Below are 24,415 nucleotides of genomic sequence, written 5' to 3' on the forward strand. Positions count from 1 at the left end.
TCATCATCTTCATTTTAATCCCAAAGTATTTATAGTTTAGTCCAATAAATGTTTTAGCATACTTGACATTGTTGATTTCTAGTTTTCTAAATCATGAAAGAGCAATTTAACTTTATGAATGACATGTGAGTAAACAAAATGATGTAAAAGTAAGCTCAAAGGGTTAATAGGTTAGCTTAAGGAAAGTTTAATGAAATAATAGGTTATTTTAAGTAAATTTAATTGGTTTTTTTGACAAGTTTGGGCTAAATGTAGTGGATCAGTGTTGCATTAAGCTAATTTTATTTAGTAAAACCTTATGGATATACGCTGAAGGGTCAATTTATCTTTTTAAACCTGTTTGATAAAAGCATGGTTGTCAAAACCGGACCGGTCAAAGAACCGGAAAAGACAAAGGGTTAAGGGTTTGAGGTTTAACCGGGGTCCAACCGAGGTTTAACCGGTATTAAAAAATCATATGAAAATTATAATTCTATTCGTATTTAATCTTATAACATAGTATGATATTAACTATATTCATCAAAGTTATACTAATAATATTTATTTAATATCATAACAAATAAATATAAAAATTAAAAAATATACTTTTAAAATTAATAGTGATTATTTTTATTAATAACTAACATGTAAATATGTTAATAGGATATGTATTTTATAATTCAACTTCAATCTTAATTTATTAGATTTTTAAAATTTATTTGTATATATTTAAAATTTAATACTAATTAAATTTCTTAAAAAAATATTAATTAAACTTTGTTAATATTGAGAAAATAAAATAATTTTTTAATGATATTTAATACTAAATCATATTTTAATTATTTAACGTGTAACATTTATTCTTAAATAGTAAATTATAAACAAAAGTGCAATGGTAGTGTAGTGGTGAGGATTAAAGTTTACATGCTAAAGGTCCAAGGTTCGAATCCTACCTTTGTTTAAAATTTATATATTTTTTTAAGTAAAATGTTTAAAATCAAACCGGATCAAACCGCATAACCGGTACTGGATCAACCGGTTTATGGTTGAACCGGCCGGTTTGAACGGTTTTAAACAGGTTTTAAAGATTTAATAATCGGACCACCTCCGGCCCGAAATTGTGACCGGTTCCGGTTGAACCGGGCTGAACCGGCCGGTCCGGTCCGATCCGGGTTTGATAACCTTGGATAAAAGTGTTGAAAAAATAATTATTAAATTTTAAGTGTTGCATATTATAAGTGCGGAAAGAATGGAATAATATAACTTTTATAAAAATATTAGTTGATAATGGTTAACTTAAAATGTTAAGTCAAACAAAATAAGTGATTTTTAATTTAATTAACTAATTTAAATGGTATAGAAACAACGGTTGTCAAACGTACTTAAATTAAATAAGTGATTAATATTTTAATTTAAGTGATTAAGTGGGTTATAAAATAAGGCTCTAGTTTGGCTAAGGTGGTTCAAAGTGAACTTTGTTAATTTGTTTTTGGAATAAGGTATAAATTTAGTATTATGGTTATTGGGGAAGATTGAATTTAGTTTTTACAAAAAAAAAAAAAAAAACAATACCATAATTTTAAGTCTAATGTTTATCCATCAGTGTAATTTCAAGCCTTAAGCCTTATTAATTGGGGAAATTTACAAAATTGGTCCAATGAGATGCTCAATATACTCATTTAGATATATATTATCAAATAAGGTATTGTTTATTTTAAATACATAATAATCAATTGTAATGTTAGGCTAGTTATCCTTCTTGCGAATCGGTTTCTTTAACACTTCAAATAGGTCATGGTGAGTTATGTGATATCCATTTGAAGTATTTCTTGATTATTTACCTTCTATTTAGATTTTTTTTATCATCTTTGTCATCTCCTCTAAATCACCAAATTGCAAGCTAGATATTAGCTTATAGTGTCAATCACTAAATCTCAATTCAACTCCCGAAATAGAAAACCATATTTCTCTATGGAGAGATACAACATGCTCAATCTCCCTAATTAACAACGTATGGACAACAAACCCACCAGAGAATGTGACATTATCCAAATCCATAAGATGTCGGAAACATGTACTTTTGAAAGCATTTATTTACGAGGGTGTCAATTTACTTTGTAAGTCCATCATCGTTCCAATATCACATCTTACAGTTATTGTGCCTTTTGAACCCAATCTCCAATGATATTTGAATTTTACACCACTATCCGCTTTTAGCTTGACAACTAAACTCTGTAAAAATGAAAATAGTTTGTATTTCAGACAATATAAGTGAATTTCAAACAACATAATTACATTTCAGACAATATAATTAAATTCAGACAAAACAGAAACTATTCACATTTAACTTATGGTGTCGCATTTATCTAAATGCGAAAGCAAACTATTCGCATTTATCCTAAAAATGCGATTCACGAACTAAATGCGATTTGTGCTCGATATATTGGGTATCATATTTGGCTTTATGTGACTCCATTTGTTGAAAAAGGGTTTGTATATTATCATAGTGATCACATTTGGATATATGTGAATCTCGTTTACTGAAAAGGGATTTGCATATTACCACGATAATCGCATTTGGATATATGCGACTGCTAGTTAAGGGTTTATGGGTTTATCCATTCCATTTTATGAAATGCGACACGAAATCATAATATGTGAACAATCATAAAACAACTTTATCGTTAAGATGACAAGTTCTAAACCATAAATCACACATATACAACCCAAATGAGTTCAAAAAATCATCATTATAACCATTAAACACTAAATAGTAATCCTAACCAAACATAACACATTCAATCCATGCAAAATCCTATAACATATCCGAAATAAACAATAAAAAGCAAATACAAATAGAGGAGACTTACCTTTGATTTTTTTATTCTGAAGTTGTTTCTTTCCAGATTTCCCCATCTTTCGATGTTCATTTTAAGTCTTCGCAAATCACCGAAAATGTGAAATTGAAATGAGAATGGTTTGGAGAGAAATGAGGATGTTGTGGGTATTCTAGAAGTGGAAGAGTCTAGTTTGGTAGTATATATCTAAATGGGTTTCCTCATAGGGCCAATTTTATAAATTTCCCTGTTAATTGAAGATGAACTTTTTTCATTAAGAAAACATGTGTAATTTCAAGTTTTATTGTATAGTCAAAACGACGGAGGTTAGAATGTGATCAGAATATGAAATTATACATGAAAAAACTCATCATTTTCTAATAAGGCTTGAACTTGCATCATATGATAAAATTAGGCTTAATATTGCATTATTTTGTACGTGGAGACTATATCCACTCTCCACTCTCCCCTATTAACTATACTACTAATTTGTACCTTATTCCTTTTGGGTTTTTAACTTGACGTTTTAGTTAAATTCATCCACAATGATATATATATGCATTATTGAAATTGACATGCATCATTAGAGATGTAAACGGGGTGGGCGAGGATTATACATTCTCCATTCCCGTTATCTGATCTATCGATGATTCTCCATCCCCGAATTCTAAATGGAAAACTTTTTGTCACCGCAGAAATTCCCCATTTCATTTTGTTTTTAAGGGTTAATTACAAATAGATACCATATGGTTATACGGATTTGCAGATGGGTATCTATGTTATTTTTCTTTACAAACGCAACCATGTGGTTGCAAAATTTTACATTTTTTTTCACTTTGCCAAATTTGACCGATAACAACCTCAAAATAAATTTTTTTAAGAATTAAAGTTGTTTAGCATCATATTTACTATGGAACCATATTTTAAATTTTTCAAAATCATCATTTTTTCGAGTTTTCTCTCTTTAAACATTAACATTATCTCTCATAAAAACATCACATAATGACCTTAAACCTAAAAAGTTGAAGAATTAAAATTATTTAAAATATCATTTAACGTTTGAAAATTTTCATTTCAAGGTCGTTATCGATCAAATTCTGACAAAGTGAACCAAAATGCATAATTTTGCAAACCACAAGGTTGTGTTTGCAAAATTCTACAAACTACAGGGTTGCGTTTGCAAAAAAAAAAAAACCCCTCATAAATACCCATATGCAAATCGGTGAAACCACATGACATCTGTATGTAATTACACTCTTTTTTTAATTTATATAAAAAAATTGTTCTATTTTTTAGCACTTGACATATTATAACAACAAAGAATAACATTGAGTTCGAGTCGAGTGGCGGAAAAAAAAAAAATTAACCTCACTTAATAACTTTAAAAAGAATCACAAAAAAATATATAAAAATAAATAAAAAGTATTAATATGCATTTCTATGGAGGCAATATCAGAGATGAGTATGAGGATCCCCACTAGACTGGGTGCGGGGACAGGGAATTTCCGCCCCGTTTGTAACCCTATGTATCATAAATTCAATTACATATTGATATGTATAATTTCTGAATTAGTTTGATTAAAAAAGGTTTAATACATTAGGTGTCCTTGAACTTGGTTTAAAGAGTTAATTGTTCTTTTGAACTTATAGAGTGTCTTGTTAGCCACTAAATCTGTTTAAAGTGATTTATTTGCTACCTGAATTTATTTAAAATGACCTATTAACCCTTTGAACTTGCTTATAGTGGTCTATTGATGTCTTAAACTGATTTAAAATGATATACATTTCAATATGTTCAAATCTTCATTTGTTTTGCCACATAAATTTAAAGAGTTAATCATGTCACTTTAAACAAATTCAGAGTCAATTTTTTTACAAGTTTAAGTGCTCTTAACATATTAAGTCATTTAAGAAACAGTAAATTACAAATTAATGGAGACGTGGATGCCAGTTGTCTGGATGCTAAAGAGGTGTTTCTTGAGCCTTGTGAGCGCAATGATGACCCGTAATTCATTATTGCGCTTTAAGCTTCTTCAGTTATGTATGGATAAGTCTAATGTTTGAGGGGTTCAAATGGCGTTCCTTTAGCTAGAGCGCCGTGCGCAACCTTCAGGTTGAGGCACTTGACTTGGGAGGCCAAGTGATGGAGCCTTGATAGGAAATTTTTTAGTGGTTCTGTCGATCTCTCCTGCAGGCTGTTTAGGTCCGAGCTGATTTTTCTTACCTTAGCTGTTGTTGCTGCTGTTGTGAAGCGGAATAGAAAGAGGTATTGGAGCATGTCAAAAGAGTCGATGGACTCTGGGGCTAAACCTCTGTACCATTCCTACACCCTTGCGGACAGAGTGGTGAGAAAAATTTTACACATGATATCCTCGTCTTTGGAATACAAGTTCATGGTACTCATAAATGAAGCCATATGATCGTTGGGTCTTCTGTGCCAGGATAGAAAAGCTTGGCCTGAGAGTTTTCTAATCTTTTGGAAAATGGATGTCAATGATGCGGTGCACTAGGGAGGTTTTGTTTGATGTTACATCCCCTAATTACCCCGCCTAAAGCTTTGAATATTTGATTCTAATAACCTCCACTTCATGTGGAGCCATAGTTATCATTGTTGGGGTCATTAGAGACAATGTGTGTTGCTGGATAGGAGCCGAAGGTTGCGGGACCGCTATGAGAGGGACCATGGAGTGTCACTAAGAGAGTGACTTCCACATGGAGTATTGAGGTCGGTTCCATCAATACTTGGGACGTTGAGGTCGGGTCTGTTGTTGTGGAGTCGCTTGTGCTTTGAGGAAATCCTAAATCCTGACATTTTCCTCTTGTGAGGCTCGCTGCTGCTTTATGATTTTCATCTGTGTCGCAGTTTGGACCGTCTGGGTAGCCTAGAAACTATTGATTACATTGATGAGTTGTGTGAACGTACCAATTGCCTCTTTGTCAGATTCGACTTCCATGAACAAAGGGGTGAGATTCTGGGGCATTCCGATAGGACTTAATAAGGTTTCTTCACATTCAGAGCCAGATGCCCCACCGGGTGTGGCCAACATTTTCTTTACAAAGGTGGGAGTTTCTTGACGATCTCTCATAATTTGTTTCCGAATGGATTTTTGTAACAGAAAAAAAAATGAAAATCGTTTGTTAGTACAAGCTTACCCCACTAAATAATGGAGACATGAGATTTCCAAGATTACTCTGTTATCGATCACCCCTCATGTATCGAGAGAGAATATTAAAATTTAAGGAATATAACTAGCAATGTTATAACTAGCAATGAGAGAATATAACTAGCAATGTTATAAAACTCGGACCAGACCATCCGGTTCGACTAGTTGAACTGGAACCCAGCCAAGTCTCCAATCCGAGTTGAACTGGTTTGTTGCATATGCAACAAACCGGACAAAACCGGAATCAAGCCAGAAACCAGTGGTTGAACCGGTAACTAGGATGATCCCGGTTTTTGAAAAAAAACTTTGACACGCTTAAAATGTATAAGGGCCGACTATGGATTCCTTATTATTTTATGTCAATGTTTCACTTCCTGTGAAGCTTTATTTATAAAGCTGACTTTGTATTGGTTTTGCATCTACTTCCGATGTGGGATACTTTTGTATCTCCAATTCTCGAGAGCAAGTGTCATGCACTCTGTCCTCATTAACTTTAATATTTTTTTTTTTTAATTCTTAATTTTTTTATTCTCTAGAACATTATTATATATTAATATTATAAGCAACCATTTTCTTTTTCTTTTTTGAAAAATCAGCAACTCTTTTAAGTGTTAACAAATATCCTATGTTCCTTAAAAAAAAAAACAAATATCCTATGTTACAAAATATTTATTTGAAAAAAATTTAATTTTTTATCTGTGTATGTAATGGATTATATATAATTTAAAAAACAATTGTAAATTAATTATATATATTAATATATATATATATATATATATATATATATATATATATATATATTATTTATTTATTACGTCATCCGGTCCGGTTAATTTGAGTCATCCGATCCGACCAAGTGACTCGTGACCCAGCTATCAATCCGGTTTACTGTCCGGTTCGGTTCTGATAACATTGATAACTAGAGAGAAGTTCTGCACCTTACTAATGGAGTTGGCTGACTTTATATAGAACTTTGAGACAGATTGGGCCTTTATAGTAGGAGCTGCTTGGTTAACGGACCTTGCTTCATGTCTTATAGGTTCGGCCCATATGTCTTATCAAAAATTACATTTTATTTTGAATTAAATTGATTCTGTAAACTAAATTTATGGACAAAATCGACACTGAGTTAGAGGAATTTTGAATGATACAGTGATCCAGCAGAGAGAGTGAAAGACATGATCATGAAAGAAGTATGATCTCTGATCTCTTGATCTGTTTTTAATGGTATAAAAGAACATTAATTTGTAAAGCTTACAAGGTCAATGGATGTGATAATTGAATTTAATTATCATCATTAAGGTAACTTATAGCCATATAAATAAATATAATAAGTAAAGGACAGCTATGGATTACAATTTAGAATTATATTACTCTGGAAGGAATATTATGCTCCAGCTACTTCTAATTCCAGAAAAAGTGCATGTTTAATTAGATTTATTTATTTTCATTCTTTCAGTTGCCAATCCATATTAAAATTTAATATATATATATATATATATATAAAACAAGTTTAAGAGGCCAGTTTATCACCGTAGGTAAATTTAAGAGGTCAATAAATCATTTTAAACAAACTAAGCCGACTAATAGATCACTTTAACCCAATTTAATGAGCTAACAAAATACCATTTAAATTTAAGGAACCAACCGATTTTTTTTACCAACTTCAGGGGTTTTTAATATATTAATTAGGGCTGTAAATGAGTTGAGCCGCTCATGAACAGTTCGGTGGTCGACTCGATAAAAGCTCGGTTCGACTCGGCTTGATTTGTAAACGAGCCCCTCGTGAGCATGATTTACTGGCTCGATTCGTAAACGAGCCGAGGTTGAGCGGACCAAAGCTCGGCTCAAAAACTCGCAAGCAGCTCGATTAGAACATTTATAAACAAATTTTAGTTTTGTAGAAAACTATATAGTTTTGTGTATTTCATTTGTTATTTTTTTTTTTGGTAAAAAAGGAAACACAAAGAACAGCAGCAAAGGAAAAAAAACATTATTTTATTTGTTATTAGATGAGTTCGTTCACAAATATAATGAATGAGTAATAGATGAACTATTTGTAAGTATCTTATGTATTTATTCACAAACTTTGCTTATGATCATGTTTATGTACACAATTAAAAAGTTATTTGCGAGTAAACTTCATAAATATAATTAACGATTTACTCACAAACAATTCATGGTTAGATAATTTTCTTAATGAACCAAATTCAAATTGGATTTTGGACTCGAAACAAGCTCAAAGCTCGGCTCGAACTCGTTTATTTTCTAATGAGCTGAGTCGAGCTTGAGCAAGTCAAAGCTCGGCTCGGGCTCGAGCTCGTTAATTTTATAGCGAGCAGAGCTTGAGCATGCCAAAGCTTGACTCGGCTCGGCTCGATTACAGGATAAGAATCATACTTAACCCCTAACATTTTTGGCGGATTGCAGATTTGACCGTAACCTACGAAATGATCCAAATTTAACCCTAAGATCAGTTTTGGTCATACATTACTGAAAATTTGAAAATGTTGGTTTGCCCGTTCTTAATTGACACATTAGATCTTCCAACTAAATTTGTGATTAACTTGTATGTGACATACTTAGTTGTTAGCTTTTTAAGATTTTTTTTAACAGTGTTAGTGACGCATTAAATATCTTACACCTAATTGAAGTTTGGTATAAAAAAAAAGACGTGAAAAGAGAGAAAAATAAAACGGTAAAAATGTAAAAAACCGCGAGAATGATAAAAATGTGAAAAAAGGGAAAAGTAAAACAGTAAAATGTAAAAAATGTAAAAACGAAAAACATAAAAAAAAAAAAGTAAAAATTGAAAAAGAAGTGAAAAAAATATTTTTTTTTGTTTTTATCGTATTCATTTGTTTCATTTATCGTTTTTCTATTTTAACAATTTTTTCTTTCATATATTTTTTTGTTTTGAAAGTTTTTTAATATTTTTTTTTATCGTTTTTATGTTTTTTTTCGTTTTCTTTTTTTCTGTTTTTATTTTTTTTTTCTATTTTCTTCCATTTCACGTTATCTCATTTTTACATTTTTTTCCATATGATATAAACAAACATCATAAAATGTTTCCTTATCGTAGCTAAAGATCGGAAAATATTTTTCAATAAATTTTTTCCTTTACCTAATATTTTTCCAGCAAACAAACGATGTAACTGTTTTTTTGTTGTTGCTAATTTGAATTATTTATGATATTTTGTGTATGTTTAAATTTGCGATTTATTTGTTGATTCTTAATGGGTCCAGATACCCACAAATTACATGAGATCCATTTTCTCGAAGAGATGGCTCGTGATTGAAGCTCTTTATCGTGCTTGCATGAAGGAAAGTACCTAGCTTGGCCAGTTGAGAGTGTGATTCGATATTCGTTAGAGAGACGATACATGTAATATAAAAAAATAAACAAGTAAAATTACGAGAATAATATTACCTTGTAATCTAAATTACTAGATAGAGTTTATTATATATAAATTAACATTTATCCTTGAATTTTGTTTTTATTCTATTTTTTTTTAATTTCCTTTCGTAAAAGAAAGTAATATTATTTTATAAATAGTAAAAAGGAAAATAAAATAGATATTGATAGAAAATAATTGAAAGGGAAAAAGGAAATCTAAAAAAGGAAGAAACAATGCTAAAAAGGTGGGAATGAAGTTTGAAAACCAAGTGTTGAAGCTAATGACGCGTTCCTCAGTGTTGCCTATTTTATTAATCTAACTGCCCTCCCATTCCATTCCATATAATCACTCTTTCTATTTTCCTTTTACGAAGGAAAGCTCCCCATTTCACATTCCCTGCGGATCAGCTCTCTTTCTCTCCATTGCTATTTCTTCCCATTATTAATCAAGGTATTTCTTTCTCTCTTTCTCTTTGCTCGTCATTCGATCTCATTCGACAAGGAAATTCTCCTCAAGGCATTGTTTATTCAAACTTCCTCTTTATTTCAATTGCAATTTCAATTTCGATCGTATCCGTGCAACATCCTTGCATGATCATCGCAAAATAACATATAAACAGAAATTTACAGCCCCGCTTTTGATTTCTGGTTTTTGTCGATAGGATAGGTTTTAGTTTGGTTGAGGAGAATGTGAACATCAAAACTGATTGTTCTAGATAAATGATTGGCTAAATTGCATGATCAGTCTAATTTCCGTTGCATTTGGATAGATTTTTCTCTTTTTTCTTTTTCTGTTTTCACTTGATGTTAATTGTAGCAGTCTAACCGGATTAAATTTTTACTTAATGCGTGATCTGTATGTGGAAAATTTGTTATTATACCTTTGTGGTCTAGGGAATTTGATTTTTCTTTTGAGGAGCCATTAATTTTACGTCTTAATGTTCCAACTGTGGAGATTAATATGGAGAAAATTATGTAGCGAGCTTTGTTCTGCTCTATGGAAATTTTATGAACTCTTTAGATTGATGACCTCAGTTCGCTATTTGCAGGCAGTAAAAAATGGCTGATGGTGAGGACATTCAACCACTCGTCTGTGACAATGGAACTGGAATGGTCAAGGTATGTAATTAATGTGTTCTAATATGGTTGGCAAATTTTAAAACATTAATTAAAACCTTGGAGGATCCAAGGAGAGGGTTGATGTTTTCTAAGAGCAACAAAATCCTCCTTTTAGAAAATGGATCTAACTCAGATTTAGTTTTACATGGGATTACATTTCATTTTAAATTTCTATACGATTTTAAAGGAAGTCAATTTGTTAGGCTGGATTTGCTGGAGATGATGCTCCTCGTGCTGTATTTCCCAGCATTGTTGGTCGTCCCCGTCATACTGGTGTGATGGTTGGCATGGGCCAGAAAGATGCATATGTTGGTGATGAGGCTCAGTCTAAGAGAGGTATCTTGACTCTGAAATACCCGATTGAGCATGGTATTGTGAGCAACTGGGATGACATGGAAAAGATTTGGCATCATACATTCTATAATGAGCTTCGTGTGGCCCCTGAAGAGCACCCTATACTTCTAACTGAGGCTCCTCTGAATCCTAAGGCTAATCGTGAGAAGATGACCCAAATTATGTTTGAAACTTTCAACACCCCTGCTATGTATGTTGCTATTCAGGCTGTGCTATCCTTGTATGCCAGCGGTCGTACTACTGGTAAGCAGCCAAATGATCACTTGAGGATGTAATTTGGAAAATATGTTGTTTGATGTAAAAACAGTATATAATTCTTTGATATATGTCATTTAGCATGAGTATTGTTGTGGTGCAGGTATTGTGTTGGATTCTGGTGATGGTGTCAGCCACACAGTCCCCATCTACGAAGGGTATGCCCTTCCACACGCCATCCTTCGTCTTGACTTGGCTGGTCGTGACCTGACTGACCACTTGATGAAGATCCTTACTGAGCGTGGATATTCTTTCACCACATCAGCTGAACGGGAAATTGTCAGGGACATGAAGGAAAAGTTGGCTTACATTGCTCTTGACTTCGAGCAGGAGCTAGAGACCTCCAAAACCAACTCTTCTGTTGAGAAGAGCTTTGAATTGCCTGATGGTCAGGTGATCACCATTGGAGCTGAGAGGTTCCGCTGCCCAGAGGTCCTCTTCCAGCCATCCATGATAGGAATGGAAGCTGCAGGTATTCATGAGACTACATACAACTCCATCATGAAGTGTGATGTGGATATCAGGAAAGACTTGTACGGTAACATTGTACTTAGTGGTGGAACAACCATGTTCCCTGGTATTGCTGACAGAATGAGCAAGGAAATCTCTGCTCTAGCCCCAAGCAGCATGAAGATCAAGGTGGTTGCACCACCGGAGAGGAAGTACAGTGTCTGGATTGGTGGCTCCATTTTAGCCTCTCTCAGCACTTTCCAGCAGGTTGGTTCAATTTAATTTATAGAACACAATGTTTATTAGTAGGAGTTGAGTTTCCTTTTAACACTGAATTAATTCTCTGTTGATGCAGATGTGGATTGCTAAGGCGGAATACGACGAATCTGGACCATCAATTGTGCATAGGAAGTGCTTCTAAAAATTTTGAACAACGCAATTCTATCAACGAAATAGAGGGGGGATATTATTTCATGGAATTAGGTGGTTAGCTTGTCATAACCCTTTTGTTTCTTCTTTTTCTTTTTGTTTCTTTTTGCTGTTTATTATGTTATTGGAGTGAATGATTTTGAGAGGGTGAGAGGTTAATTGCCAATTGTTTCTTTCATTGTCATTATTCCGAGAAGTTTTTGAATTTTAAACATTTGGATCTTCAGCTACATGCCTTGTTGCTTAATAATTTAGCAGTAGCAGGATCAGATATGTATCTTTTTTCCTGTTATGTTTATACATTCTTTTATTTTCTTTCCATCAAAATTCATTCAAGAAGCATCCTAATCATGCCCGTTTCAAATTCACTATATCATTTTCCCAAAACATCAATCGAAGTACTATAAATCGTACAATTTTCTTAAGGAAATCCATGAGTTCGAAACCTAGGATTCCGAGTAACAAAATTTAAATTTACGTAGAAAAGCCATCTAAACATGTAACTCCGTTTTTTATGGTATTTGTTTTAAATTTGACACTACAAGCAGAATTGATCACGAATACTTCCATTTCTGATACTTAATTCCAAAAAAAATAAATATGTATTTCTCATTAAAAATTTTGTTTTATCCATTGACCCCGGATATTTGGTTCTGATTCCGCTAATGAGTGATGTGCTCTTATTCTTCGACTAATTGCTAAAAGGCAACTTGTTTAGATTACAATATTCAAACTGTAACCACTAAAGAAATAAAGATATCTTCAACAAATTTGAATTTCTTTGACTTTCAAATTTAAACAATTTGTAAGGAAAGACAGCTTTTTAAAGATTCAAACTCATATCTATATATTTTGTGAAACTAAGAGCAACTCTAACGGGTGTTGCAAGTTGTTGCTTGCAACACCCAACTACTAGAGTGCATGTAATCTTTTTGTTGCCAATTTAGGAAAGTTGTTTACAGAGGTAACTTAAAGTTGGTTTTGAAATAAATTGGAGAAAAAAGAATTTGATTTTCACGCATGCATTGAAGAGCCACAAAAGGGCGCGTGCACTATATTCTTTGTATGTGGCGTGTGTAAAATTTATGAAGTGGTAGACAACCACTTTTATTTGCAGCAGGATATAGTTTTTGTTTATTTTTTTTCCATTTTGTTAAATGGTGGACCCTACCAAATAGTTTAAGAACAAAGAAATATACTGGGTATTTTCTTTTTGTGTTTCCAGAGGTGATGTGGCACTCAGTTATAACATATGAGTTATAACCACTACACCTGCTCTAAGGGGCTAGCCAAGGTTGGAGTTCCAACTGGCCCTCAAAATTCAGTTCAAAATAATGTTTGAATTCGGATAATGAGTGAGAGAAAGAGAGGCTAATATAGGAGCGAAAGTTATCAGGCTAGTGTTGTATTCGTATTGTGTCAATTATCAAATTAGCATCAAATGAGTCAACCTAATCCAATTAAAAAAAAAAATTATATATCATATATGTATCAACCTAATCGGGTTAGTGTTAATTTCATGTTTTCGACTCCGATATAATTTTACTATATCTATGTTAATAGTGATATTTAAAAATATAGGAGGATATGGTAATTTTTCTCAATATTTTATTTCGCTTTGGATTACCAAGTTAACAATGATCATTTAAAAGTCCATTAATATCATGAAGTCATATGTAATTTTAGTATCTCTATAACGATTACATTTAAAAATATAGAAGGTTCGAGCCATGTTTTGTAAATAACAAATATAATTTTATTACTATTATTAATTAAGCTAACAAGTAAAAACATGAGAGAATATGACAATAATTTTAAATATTCGTGTTATTTTTGTGTTAGCAGGTCAATCATAATCCAACCCTTTGTTTTATCATTTCATGTCAATCCAAAAATGACCACATTATCATGGGCTTGTTTCAACTAATATCACCTACTTTTAACTAATTTCCATTTACAGTCCACAATTCAATTCATACTTCAACAATCAACATAATTATGAGCACATACTTTTTCCGACCCTTATCATGAGACTATATTACCTACGCATAGTTATTGTACGTAGTTTTCTACATCACGTCTTACGAGAGTACGAGTCAGGATCCGAACCACGACTTCGAGCTATAAAATTGTATTTTTTTCAAAGTGGTAGTCAATCGGCTACACCTGTCGCCGACCGGCGATCAGTCTTTTATTCCAAAACTCTATCGTTTTTACACGAATAAACAGTTGAAATTTCCTCTGCCATGTCAGTAGCTGATCGGCTACAGGCGTCGTCGGTCGGCTACAAGAATGGTTTCCAGCAGTTTAATTTCGAATCTTGGGCAGTTTTTTTTAATATATTTTGGCTTGACAAGAGGAAAAAAAATGAGAGAGGAGAGGATTGATAATTGTTTTATAGTAATCAAACACAAAATCAAACACCAGAAGTGTGTTGATCAGCGAAATTGCACTTTGAGAACTTCATCTTTGTTCTTCAGTCATTTTCTAAATACTGTAATTATCAAAACATAGTTTTCTGGTTCTTATTTTGTAACAATAGTTACAAACTCCATTCCAAATATATTTGGAGTGAGTTACTTGTATTTCAGGTTGTATTTCAACCTGCTGAAGTCAGGTTCGGACTGATGTTCGGGTATTCTGTTCGTCCGTGCACGGAATTCTACTGTATCACAAACTGGATAACAACCCAAAACGTAATTTCTAAAGGGTTTTAGAAGCCTTCCTGTTATTTGCAATTTGTATATTTTGATTCTACATCATTATGGTTTCTGAGTAAAAAAAGTTGGACCCACTTCTTATTTTATTACTACAATATTTTTATCCCTAAAATAAAATGTGATTGTCTTCTTCCTTTCTTAATTTTTTTTCTCCAACTCCTCTCTCTTTCTATCCCTTTCTCTCTCTGTTGATTATCAATGTATACAACTACACCAACTCTTTCTATCCCTTTCTCAACATCCACTCTTTCTATCCCTTTCTCTCTCTTGATTATCAATGTATATAACTACACCCACGTAACAACAATGTCTATTTTCTGCTGCTGTTGTTACTACTCTGCTGCTACTATTTCTACTTAGGGAATTTCGAGCTTTAAGATCTTGCAATTCAATCTCCGCAGTATGGACTAAACCTAATCTGAAAAATTCCCAAACTTTTGATTTTCTATTTCGGTTATTCCCATTGAGGAATTTGGAATTCTGATTTGAGTCTTAGGGCTTGAGTGTGTCAATAATTGATTTTGAATTATTGGGTTTGAGACTGCTGCTTCTGCTGCATCGTTCTACAGATTTTGACCTTGACAAAGATATGCTTTTCCGGTTTGAATTATCTGAACTGATGGAGTATCCTAACCGGAGAATTTGGCCTTTGAAGAAAATATCATTGGCGGAACAATTTCTGATGTTGATGATACATGTTAACATATCAGTCCAGCTCTTTTCACAGTTTCACATCAGCAAGTTACAGTTTCACTTCTTAGTAATTTCTGTTACAACAAACTCTGGTATTGATAGTTGTAGTTTGTTAGCAATTGGTTATTTTTCTTTGTAACTGTTTTACAGATTAATAGCCTAGGTTAGTTAGATATAAAAGGCAAACACCCATGTACATGGTCGTTCAATGATTTTCTATGAATCATATTATTCTTCTTAAGATTTCCGCTTAAAGTTCATATGGTATCAGAGCTTTCAGGTTGAAAATTAAATCTGGTTAAGTTCATTCTAATGGCAAGAGGAAGGAGAACCAACAGATATCGTGAATTACGATCGTCTTCTTCATCTGAAGAAGAAAATGAAGCCCCAAGAAGACATTCAAACTCCAATTCAGAGAATCCAGGATTGGTATTGATCAACATCGCTCTGACAAGCAACAATTATCTGTCATGGAGCAATGCGATGACTAGGGTTCTAACTGCAAAAGGAAAACTCTCGTATGTTCTTGAAGATGGGGAAATTCCAATTTCTGGCACAGTTGCTTACCAGAAATGGCAAAAGAATGACTGTCTGGTATCATCTTGGATCGTGAATACAATATCCAAAGATATAGCAGACAGTTTCTTATACATTGCTTCTGCAAGGGAGCTTTGGAAAGACCTGGAAAGGCGTTTTGGGGATAGCAATGGCCCTATGCTTTACAAGATCAAAAGAGAAATAAGTGCTTTCAATCAAGGTAATTACTCTCTGATGATTTACTTTAACAAATTGAAAAGATACTGGGATGAATTATCATTGTTGAGACCCTTGCCAAGATGTCATTGTGAAGCTGGTAGACAATGTGCTTGTAATGCATTTCAAAGACTTGCAGATCTGGCAGAGGAAGACAAATTAATTCAGTTCTTGATGGGTTTAACTGACCATTATGAGCATGTGCGTAGTCAAATTCTTTTAATGGATCCCCTACCTGATATTAATAAGGCTTACTCAATGGTTTTACGCATTGAAAAACAGAATGAAGTGGTGGTTGATCAACAGATTGAAATTGCTAATTTTAGCAAAAATGGAAGCAAGAATACTGAGAATAAGGGCAAAGGGAAGAAGGATGAGTTCTGCGATCATTGTGAACAACAAGGTCACACCAAAGCAACTTGTTTCAAACTTGTAGGATATCCAGAATGGTGGAAAGATTCTAAGGCTAAAAACAAGAAAGTAACTGGTAGAGCCTACAATGCTCAAACCTCTGTTTCAGGAGGATCTGGAAAGAATGACAAAGGCAATGAGTCTGAAGATGAAATAGATCATGGCCAGTTCAAACAAATGGCTAAAATGGTGCAAGAAATGTACAAGCAGATGAGAGGAAAAGACTGTCTAAACAACATGGACACAACACCTTTCAGTAATACTGATTTCACTGCTTTTGCTGGTTTTTCAGGTAAACAACTCTCTTGTTTAACCAAAGATAGCATTGTGACAAATTATTGGATAATTGATAGTGGGGCTACTTCCCACATGTGTCCAGATAAAAAATACTTTTCTACCTTGAATAAAGTCACAAAGTGTCAAAGTGTGACTTTGCCAGATGGATCTTCACAAAATATAAGTCATACTGGAGATATTTTCCTCCATGAATCCTTAATACTCACCAATGTGTTGCACATTCCAGGATTCCAATACAATTTGTTGTCAGTGGGGCAGTTATTGTCACAATCAAAGATTGAAATCATTTTTCATAGTGATTGTTGTTGTTTGCAGGAATCTGATACGCAAAAATTAATTGTTGTTGCTTGGTTGATTGATGGACTATTTTTACTGGACAGTTCTTCTTTTACTTCGCAAATGTTAGACAAATTCTCACAAACACATATTAGTAGAGCTTTAGCTGTAACTCAATTGTCAAACTCTGTGGATATATGGCATTTACGTCTTGGACATGCCTCTTTTGATTCTTTAAGTCATATTGAGTCCATAGATTTGCAATGTAATTCAGAGAAGTGTGAAACTTGCCCTTGTGCAAGACTCCATAGATTTCCTTTTTCTCGAAGTGAAATAAAAACTACTTCTAAATTTCATCTGTTACACATTGATGTTTGGGGACCATACAGAGTTCAGGCAATTTCAGGTGCTCAATTTTTTCTCACATTGGTTGATGATTACACTAGAGTAACTTGGGTCATTTTGTTAAAACATAAAAGTCAAGTTTTCAAGGCCATAGAGACTTTTCTGTTAATGGTTCAGACTCAATATAATGTCTCTGTCAAGATTATTAAGAGTGATAACGGAGCAGAATTTGTGAACAACCAATGTTATGAACTTTTCCGATCAAAAGGCATCGTTCATCAAAGAAGCTGTAGTTATACACCACAACAAAATGGCATTGTGGAAAGAAAACATAGGCATCTTCTAGAAGTGGCAAGAGCAATTTCAATTCATGCTGGCTTACCAGATACTTTTTGGGGAGAGGCAGTCTTGATGGCTGCATCAATTATTAATGCACTACCTAGTAGAAAATTGGGTTGGGAAAGTCCTTACTACAGGTTTCATGGTATTCAGCCAGACTATGACACTTATCACATTTTTGGAAGTTTATGTTATTACAAAGATCACACAGTTTCTAATAAACTTCATTCAAGAGCTGAGAAAGGTATTTTTCGTGGATTTACTCCAGGAAAGAAAGGTTTCAAGATTTACAATCTGAGTTCTCACACTATACACACCTCAAGGGATGTTCAATTCTTTGAGGATCATTTCCCTTATAAAGACTCCAATGAAGACTTATTGAACATGAATCTTTCACCGGAACAAAATCTTTTCTCCAGTCCCTCTCATATTGAATCCAGTCCCTCTCATATTGAAGAACCAAGCTTAATCCCTACACAACCTGCATTGCGCCAATCCACTAGACAAAGACAAACTCCCTTTTGGATGCAGGATTTCACCAACTCCTGTTCTCTGACCCCTAGTACAAATTTAGCAGTAATGACGGCTGTGATTACAGACTTCTCACCTGATCATAAAGCATTTGTTGCCAATCTCCTACAGCATAAAGAGCCTAAGAACTATGTTGAAGCAGCAGCTCAGCCAGCATGGGTGGATGCAATGCAAATAGAGCTGGATGCTCTAGAAAGAAACAATACCTGGATCATCACTGAACTACCACAAGGAAAAAAACCATTAGCTTCTATGTGGGTATTTAGAATCAAATACAAACCTGACGGTCAAGTTGACAGATTCAAGGCCCGTCTAGTAGCAAAAGGTTTTAACCAGGTGCACGGGATCGATTTTCATGAATCTTTCAGTCCTGTTGCAAGAACTGTGACTGTAAGATTGTTTCTTGCTATTGGTGTTATGCAGGGGTGGAATATCCACCAAATAGATGTGAACAATGCCTACTTACATGGCAAGGTAGATGAGGAATTATACTTGCTTCCACCACAGGGCTACACAAAAACAAAACCAGGACAAGTCTGCAAACTTGTTAAATCCCTATATGGATTAAAACAAGCAGGTAGGCAGTGGCATATTGAGTTTTTTAACTCCGCCTGTGAGGGTCACTTGGTGGCCTTTACAGCCGGTCCCAAGCCCGGACAAAGAAGGAGGGTTGCGGTAGGTTTGTGGCGGCCAGCGTAAAACTTAGTCACATCTTATGACATGAACCATAATATAAATACTGTTGGGGCGTTCCCTACTCAGCGACGCGCTGCACTTCCTAGACCCGGGTTTAGTGATAAATGTGCAAGGGTTGCTAGGTCGTCGCCCCGAAGCGGCGCACCACCCCAGGACCCGGGGGTGGTGTCAAATATGCAAGGGTTGCGGGTAAATAAGCTAGTCCACGGTAATGGTAGGGGTAGGGGTAAGGGTAGTAGGTTACGCTTTGGGACATGGAACATAGGTTCTTTGACAGGAAGATTAGCTGAAATTGTAGATGTTATGAAGAGGAGGAGAATAAATATATTATGCCTACAAGAAACCAAGTGGGTTGGAGCTAAGGCTAGAGAGATAGCTCCTTGGGGTTATAAGCTTTGGTACTCAGGAAAGGATAAGGGTAGAAATGGAGTAGGTATTCTTATTGATAGGGAGTATATTGATGAGGTAGTAGCGGTGTCTAGGAAGAGCGATAGAATTATGAGTGTTAAGCTAGTGATAGGGGATGAGGTTGTGAATGTCATTAGTGCATATGCGCCACAAATAGGATTAGATGTGTCTATAAGACAAGCTTTTTGGGATGACTTAGAGGAAGTGGTGCAACAGGTTCCTAGGGATGAAAAAATAGTACTAGGGGGTGATCTCAATGGACACGTGGGTTCTAGGCGAGATGGGTTTGAGAGTGTTCATGGAGGGTATGGTTTTGGAGATAAGAATGAAGCAGGAAATGATATTTTGGAATTCGCATCAGCCTATGACTTGAGTATCATGAACACATGGTTTATGAAGAGAACATCCCACTTAGTGACTTATCGGAGTGGCGGTAATGCGAGCCAAATTGACTTCTTCTTAGTAAGGAGTGCTTGGAGAAAGAGTTATATTGATTGTAAGGTGATCCCTGGTGCGAGTACGACAACCCAACATAGAGTAGTGGTGCTAGATTTTCGAAGTAGGAAATGTATAAGAAAACAAACACCTCAAGTAGAGACTAAGATTAAGTGGTGGAAATTGCAAGGGGAGAATCAACAAAAATTTGTGGATGAGATGACCAAAAAAGATATTTGGACTTGCAATATGGATTCAGATATAGATTCGATATGGAATAAGATGGAGCATAGTATAAGGGAAGTAGCGAAGGAAGTTCTAGGGGAATCTAAAGGTAGCATGCCACCGAGTAAGGACACATCTTGGTGGACAGAAGAAGTACGACAAGCAGTAAAGAGTAAGAGAGAATCCTATAAACTATTGGGGAAATGTAGGAGTGACGAGAACTACGAAAAATACAAAGAGGCTAAAAGGGAAGTAAAGAAGGTCATACGAGATGCTAGAGCAAAGGTGAATCGGGATCTGTATACAAGATTGGATACGAAAGAAGGGGAAAGAGACATATATAGAATTGCTCGGATGAGAGATAGGAAGACGCGAGATCTCGGAAAAGTTAAATGTGTGAAGGATGTGGACCGGAAAGTCCTAGTTGGAGATAAGGATATCAAGGAACGATGGAGGTCCTATTTTGATGACTTATTTAATGGAGATCGCCAACAAGATGTTGGAGATATAAGTATCCATCACGATATGATAAATCATGAATGCCTGCGGAGAATTCAAAAGGGTGAAGTCAAAATGGCATTAAGTAAGATGAAGTTGAAGAAAGCAGTAGGACCTGATGGCATCCCTATTGAGATTTGGAGATGTTTGGGAGAAAGAGGAATCGAATGGTTGACGACGTTCTTCAACAAAATTTGGAGAAACAATAAGATGCCATCAGAATGGAGGAAAAGTACCTTAATCCCTTTGTATAAGAACAAAGGCAATGTCCAAGATTGTGCCAACTATCGGGGAATCAAATTAATGAGTCACACTATGAAACTTTGGGAGCGAGTGATTGAACAAAGGCTAAGGAGGACGGTGAAGATCTCGGAAAACCAGTTTGGCTTTATGCCGGGAAGATCAACTATGGAAGCCATCCATCTAATGAGACAATTAATGGAGCACTATCGAAATAAGAAGAAAGACTTGCATATGGTTTTCATTGACTTGGAGAAAGCATATGATAAGGTACCAAGGGAAGTACTTTGGTGGGCCTTGATAAGGAAAGGCATTTTGCGGAAATATATTGACATCATAAAGGACATGTATAAGGGAGTATGCACGAGTGTACGTACTAGTGTTGGGAAGACTGAAGAGTTTCCTATTACGATTGGAGTGCATCAAGGTTCCGCACTAAGCCCATTTCTTTTTGCCATCGTTATGGATGAACTAACAAGTTCACTTCAAGATGGTATACCATGGTGCATGCTGTTTGCAGATGATATTGTGTTGGTTGAGGAGACGAAAGAAGGAGTGGAGATGAAGTTGGAACTATGGAGGCAAACTCTAGAATCTAGAGGCTTTAAGTTGAGTCGAAGTAAGACAGAATATTTGGAGTGTAAGTTTAGCGGCCGTAGGAGTAGGGAGGCAGGGACAATCATCCTAGATGGGAGAGTTGTTCAGGCCTCGGATTGCTTCCGGTATTTAGGATCTATTATCCAAACGGATGGAGAAGTAGATGGAGATGTTGCTCATAGGATTAAAGCTGGTTGGTCGAAGTGGAAGAGTGCTACGGGTTTCCTTTGTGATCCCGGCATGCCTAATAGATTGAAGGGAAAATTCTACCGGACGGCAATTAGACCAGCATTGTTATATGGTACGGAGTGTTGGGCAGTGAAACACTGCCACATCCATAAGATGTCGGTGATGGAGATGCGTATGTTGAGATGGATGTGTGGTCACACGAGAAAGGACCGAGTGCGTAATGAAATAATTAGGACAAAAGTAGGGGTCACATCTATTGAGAATAAAATGAGAGAAAACCGACTAAGGTGGTTTGGCCATGTGAGACGTAGAGCGCTTGATGCACCGGTTAGGAGAACCGAAGAGTGGCAAAGAGATGTAGTGGTGAGGGGTAGGGGAAGACCTAAGCAAACTTGGAGGAGGGTGATCGAGAGTGATATGAGTTTATTGGGAATTGAGGAAAATATGGTAGTGGATAGGACGGAGTGGAGGGAGCGAATCTGTGTCACTGACACGACTTGATTTTCACGGTTTTATATGATGGTTCATGTTAGCCGACCCCGAATCATTTCGGGACTAAGGCTTTGTTGTTGTTGTTGTTGTAGATCTAGTTTTGATCATTGCATGTTCATCAAGAAGAATCAAGATATTTTCACAGCACTGATCATCTATGTTGACGACATCCTAATCACAAGCTCATGTGATGAACATATTGAAGCTGTTAAGAACCATCTGCATAGCTTGTTCACTATCAAAGACATGGGAACTGTTAAATACTTTCTTGGCATTGAAATTTCTAGATCATCTGAGGGTCTTCTATTGTCCCAAGTGAAATACATAAGTGATATGTTGAAGATGCTGGCTTACAAAATGCAAAAATTGCACAAAGTCCTTTCCCATCAGGAGTAATCCTAACAGAACCTGGAGAAATTTTAACTGACCCTGAGAAGTATAGAAGAATCATAGGCAGACTACTATATCTAGGCTTTTCAATGCCTGACCTTGCATATTATACACAACAACTCAGTCAATTCATGCAGAAACCTTGCGTGCATCACTTTGAAACTGCAGCACATGTACTGAGGTACCTCAAAGGGACCCTACACTATGGTCTTCTTTATCCTCACAAAAACAATTCACAAATTATGGCTTATTGCGACTCAGATTGGGGAGGTTGCAAGACAATAAGAAAATCCTTGACAGGTTACTGCGTTTTTCTAGGGTCTTCCCTCATTTCATGAAAGACTAAGAAACAAACAGTTGTCAGTCGATCCTCTGCGGAGGCAGAATATAGAAGCTTAGCATCCACTTGTTGCGAGCTCAAGTGGATCACATATCTGCTGAAAGATTTTGATCTATTCTACAAATTGCCGATTACAGTCTCTTGTGACAGTCAAGCTGCAATTGCAATAGCTAAAAATCCTGTTTTCCATGAAACCACAAAACATGTTGAGATAGATTGTCACTATGCAAGGCAATGTGTTGAACAAGGACTTATCTCTTTGAAACATGTATCAACCCATCACCAATTGGCTGACATTTTCACAAAATCCCTCAGTCATACCCAAATGGCCACTTCCTTATCCAAGATGAATCTTCTTCCATTACCACTTGCTTCATCTTGAGGGGGAATGTTAACATATCAGTCCAGCTCTTTTCACAGTTTCACATCAGCAAGTTACAGTTTCACTTCTTAGTAATTTCTGTTACAACAAACTCTGGTATTGATAGTTGTAGTTTGTTAGCAATTGGTTATTTTTCTTTGTAACTGTTTTACAGATTAATAGCCTAGGTTAGTTAGATATAAAAGACAAACACCCATGTACATGGTCGTTCAATGATTTTCTATGAATCATATTATTCTTCTTAAGATTTCCGCTTAAAGTTCATAATACAGGCGCACCAGAGAGGAAATCTTCTTGGCGGGTTTCATTTTGTTGAAATCTGGTTTCTCGTCTTTATTCAAGTGGGCTGGTAAATCGTAAAGTGATAATGCTTCTTCTTTTTCGAAGTCGTTGGCGGCTCCCAAATCAGGAGATGTAGATCGTTTTTGGAGTTTGTGTTCAGTGGAAACTGTCTTATTTTCATTTCTGCTATGTGAGATGTAGAAGAAGATGAAGATATTTAAATAAGAGAAGGAGACGTAAATTTGAAAACAAAAAAAAAAGAATAGAAGTTCCTAAATTTGGTGTGATTATAAAAACTAGAGAGAGAAAGGGAAAGTGAGAAAGTGAAAGAGAAAAGTCTTGGAAAATGAAAGAAGAAGGTGAGGACATTTTAGTAATTTTATAAGAATAAGGGTATTTTAGTAATTAAATAAAATGTGGGTCCCACTTTTTAAAATGTGTAGTTTGAAATATGGTGATGTAGCGCGTTGATTTTGAGTTGACCGGTCACAATTATCGGTTGTACACTTTAGTGGGAGGTCACCAAAAGGTTGTACACTTTTATGTGCAAAATTGAAGATTGTACACCAAAGTGTGAAAGAAGATAAACATTGTACACCACATATGTAATTTACCCCTCAATGTTCCGTAGCTAATGTTTATTTATATTGCAGGTTTAATAGTTTTATTTGGGTTATATTTGATGTATAGGGCTATTTGTGTCATTTGATTAAAATGTAATCTATTTTATATTTCTGTTTTTATTTATTTATTGCTTTCCCACGATAACGATAATATAAACAGATATTGATTTAGATTATAAATGGCATTCTAACAAAAGATAATTCTACGGGTCTATTAATCAAATCCTTGGACCGTTTTAATTCATGGACGAGAATCTGAAGAGATGACA

General features: G+C 35.1%; 1 protein-coding gene across 1 annotated transcript; it reads left to right on the top strand.

Annotated features, from left to right (window-relative positions):
- The first annotated feature begins 9,654 nt into the window (after nt 1–9,654).
- On the top strand, nt 9,655–12,311 carry LOC136226459 (actin-97-like). The gene is made up of 5 exons (XM_066014952.1): nt 9,655–9,828; nt 10,427–10,496; nt 10,700–11,093; nt 11,209–11,822; nt 11,911–12,311. The coding sequence occupies exons 2-5, from the start codon at nt 10,437–10,439 to the stop codon at nt 11,974–11,976; spliced, it is 1,134 nt and encodes a 377-aa protein (XP_065871024.1). The 5' UTR covers nt 9,655–9,828; nt 10,427–10,436; the 3' UTR covers nt 11,977–12,311.
- Nucleotides 12,312–24,415: the final 12,104 nt, after the last annotated feature.

The sequence above is a fragment of the Euphorbia lathyris genome, chromosome 4, assembly GCF_963576675.1.
Source record: "Euphorbia lathyris chromosome 4, ddEupLath1.1, whole genome shotgun sequence".
In the NCBI taxonomy this organism is placed as follows: Eukaryota; Viridiplantae; Streptophyta; class Magnoliopsida; order Malpighiales; family Euphorbiaceae; genus Euphorbia; species Euphorbia lathyris.

Excerpts from the sequence above, each read along its gene's own strand:
- LOC136226459 (XM_066014952.1), top strand. The coding sequence starts at position 10,437 with ATGGCTGATGGTGAGGACATTCAACCACTCGTCTGTGACAATGGAACT. Across the intron at positions 11,094-11,208 it reads TGCCAGCGGTCGTACTACTG|GTATTGTGTTGGATTCTGGT; the intron begins GTAAGCAGCCAA and ends GTTGTGGTGCAG. Across the intron at positions 11,823-11,910 it reads CTCTCAGCACTTTCCAGCAG|ATGTGGATTGCTAAGGCGGA; the intron begins GTTGGTTCAATT and ends CTGTTGATGCAG.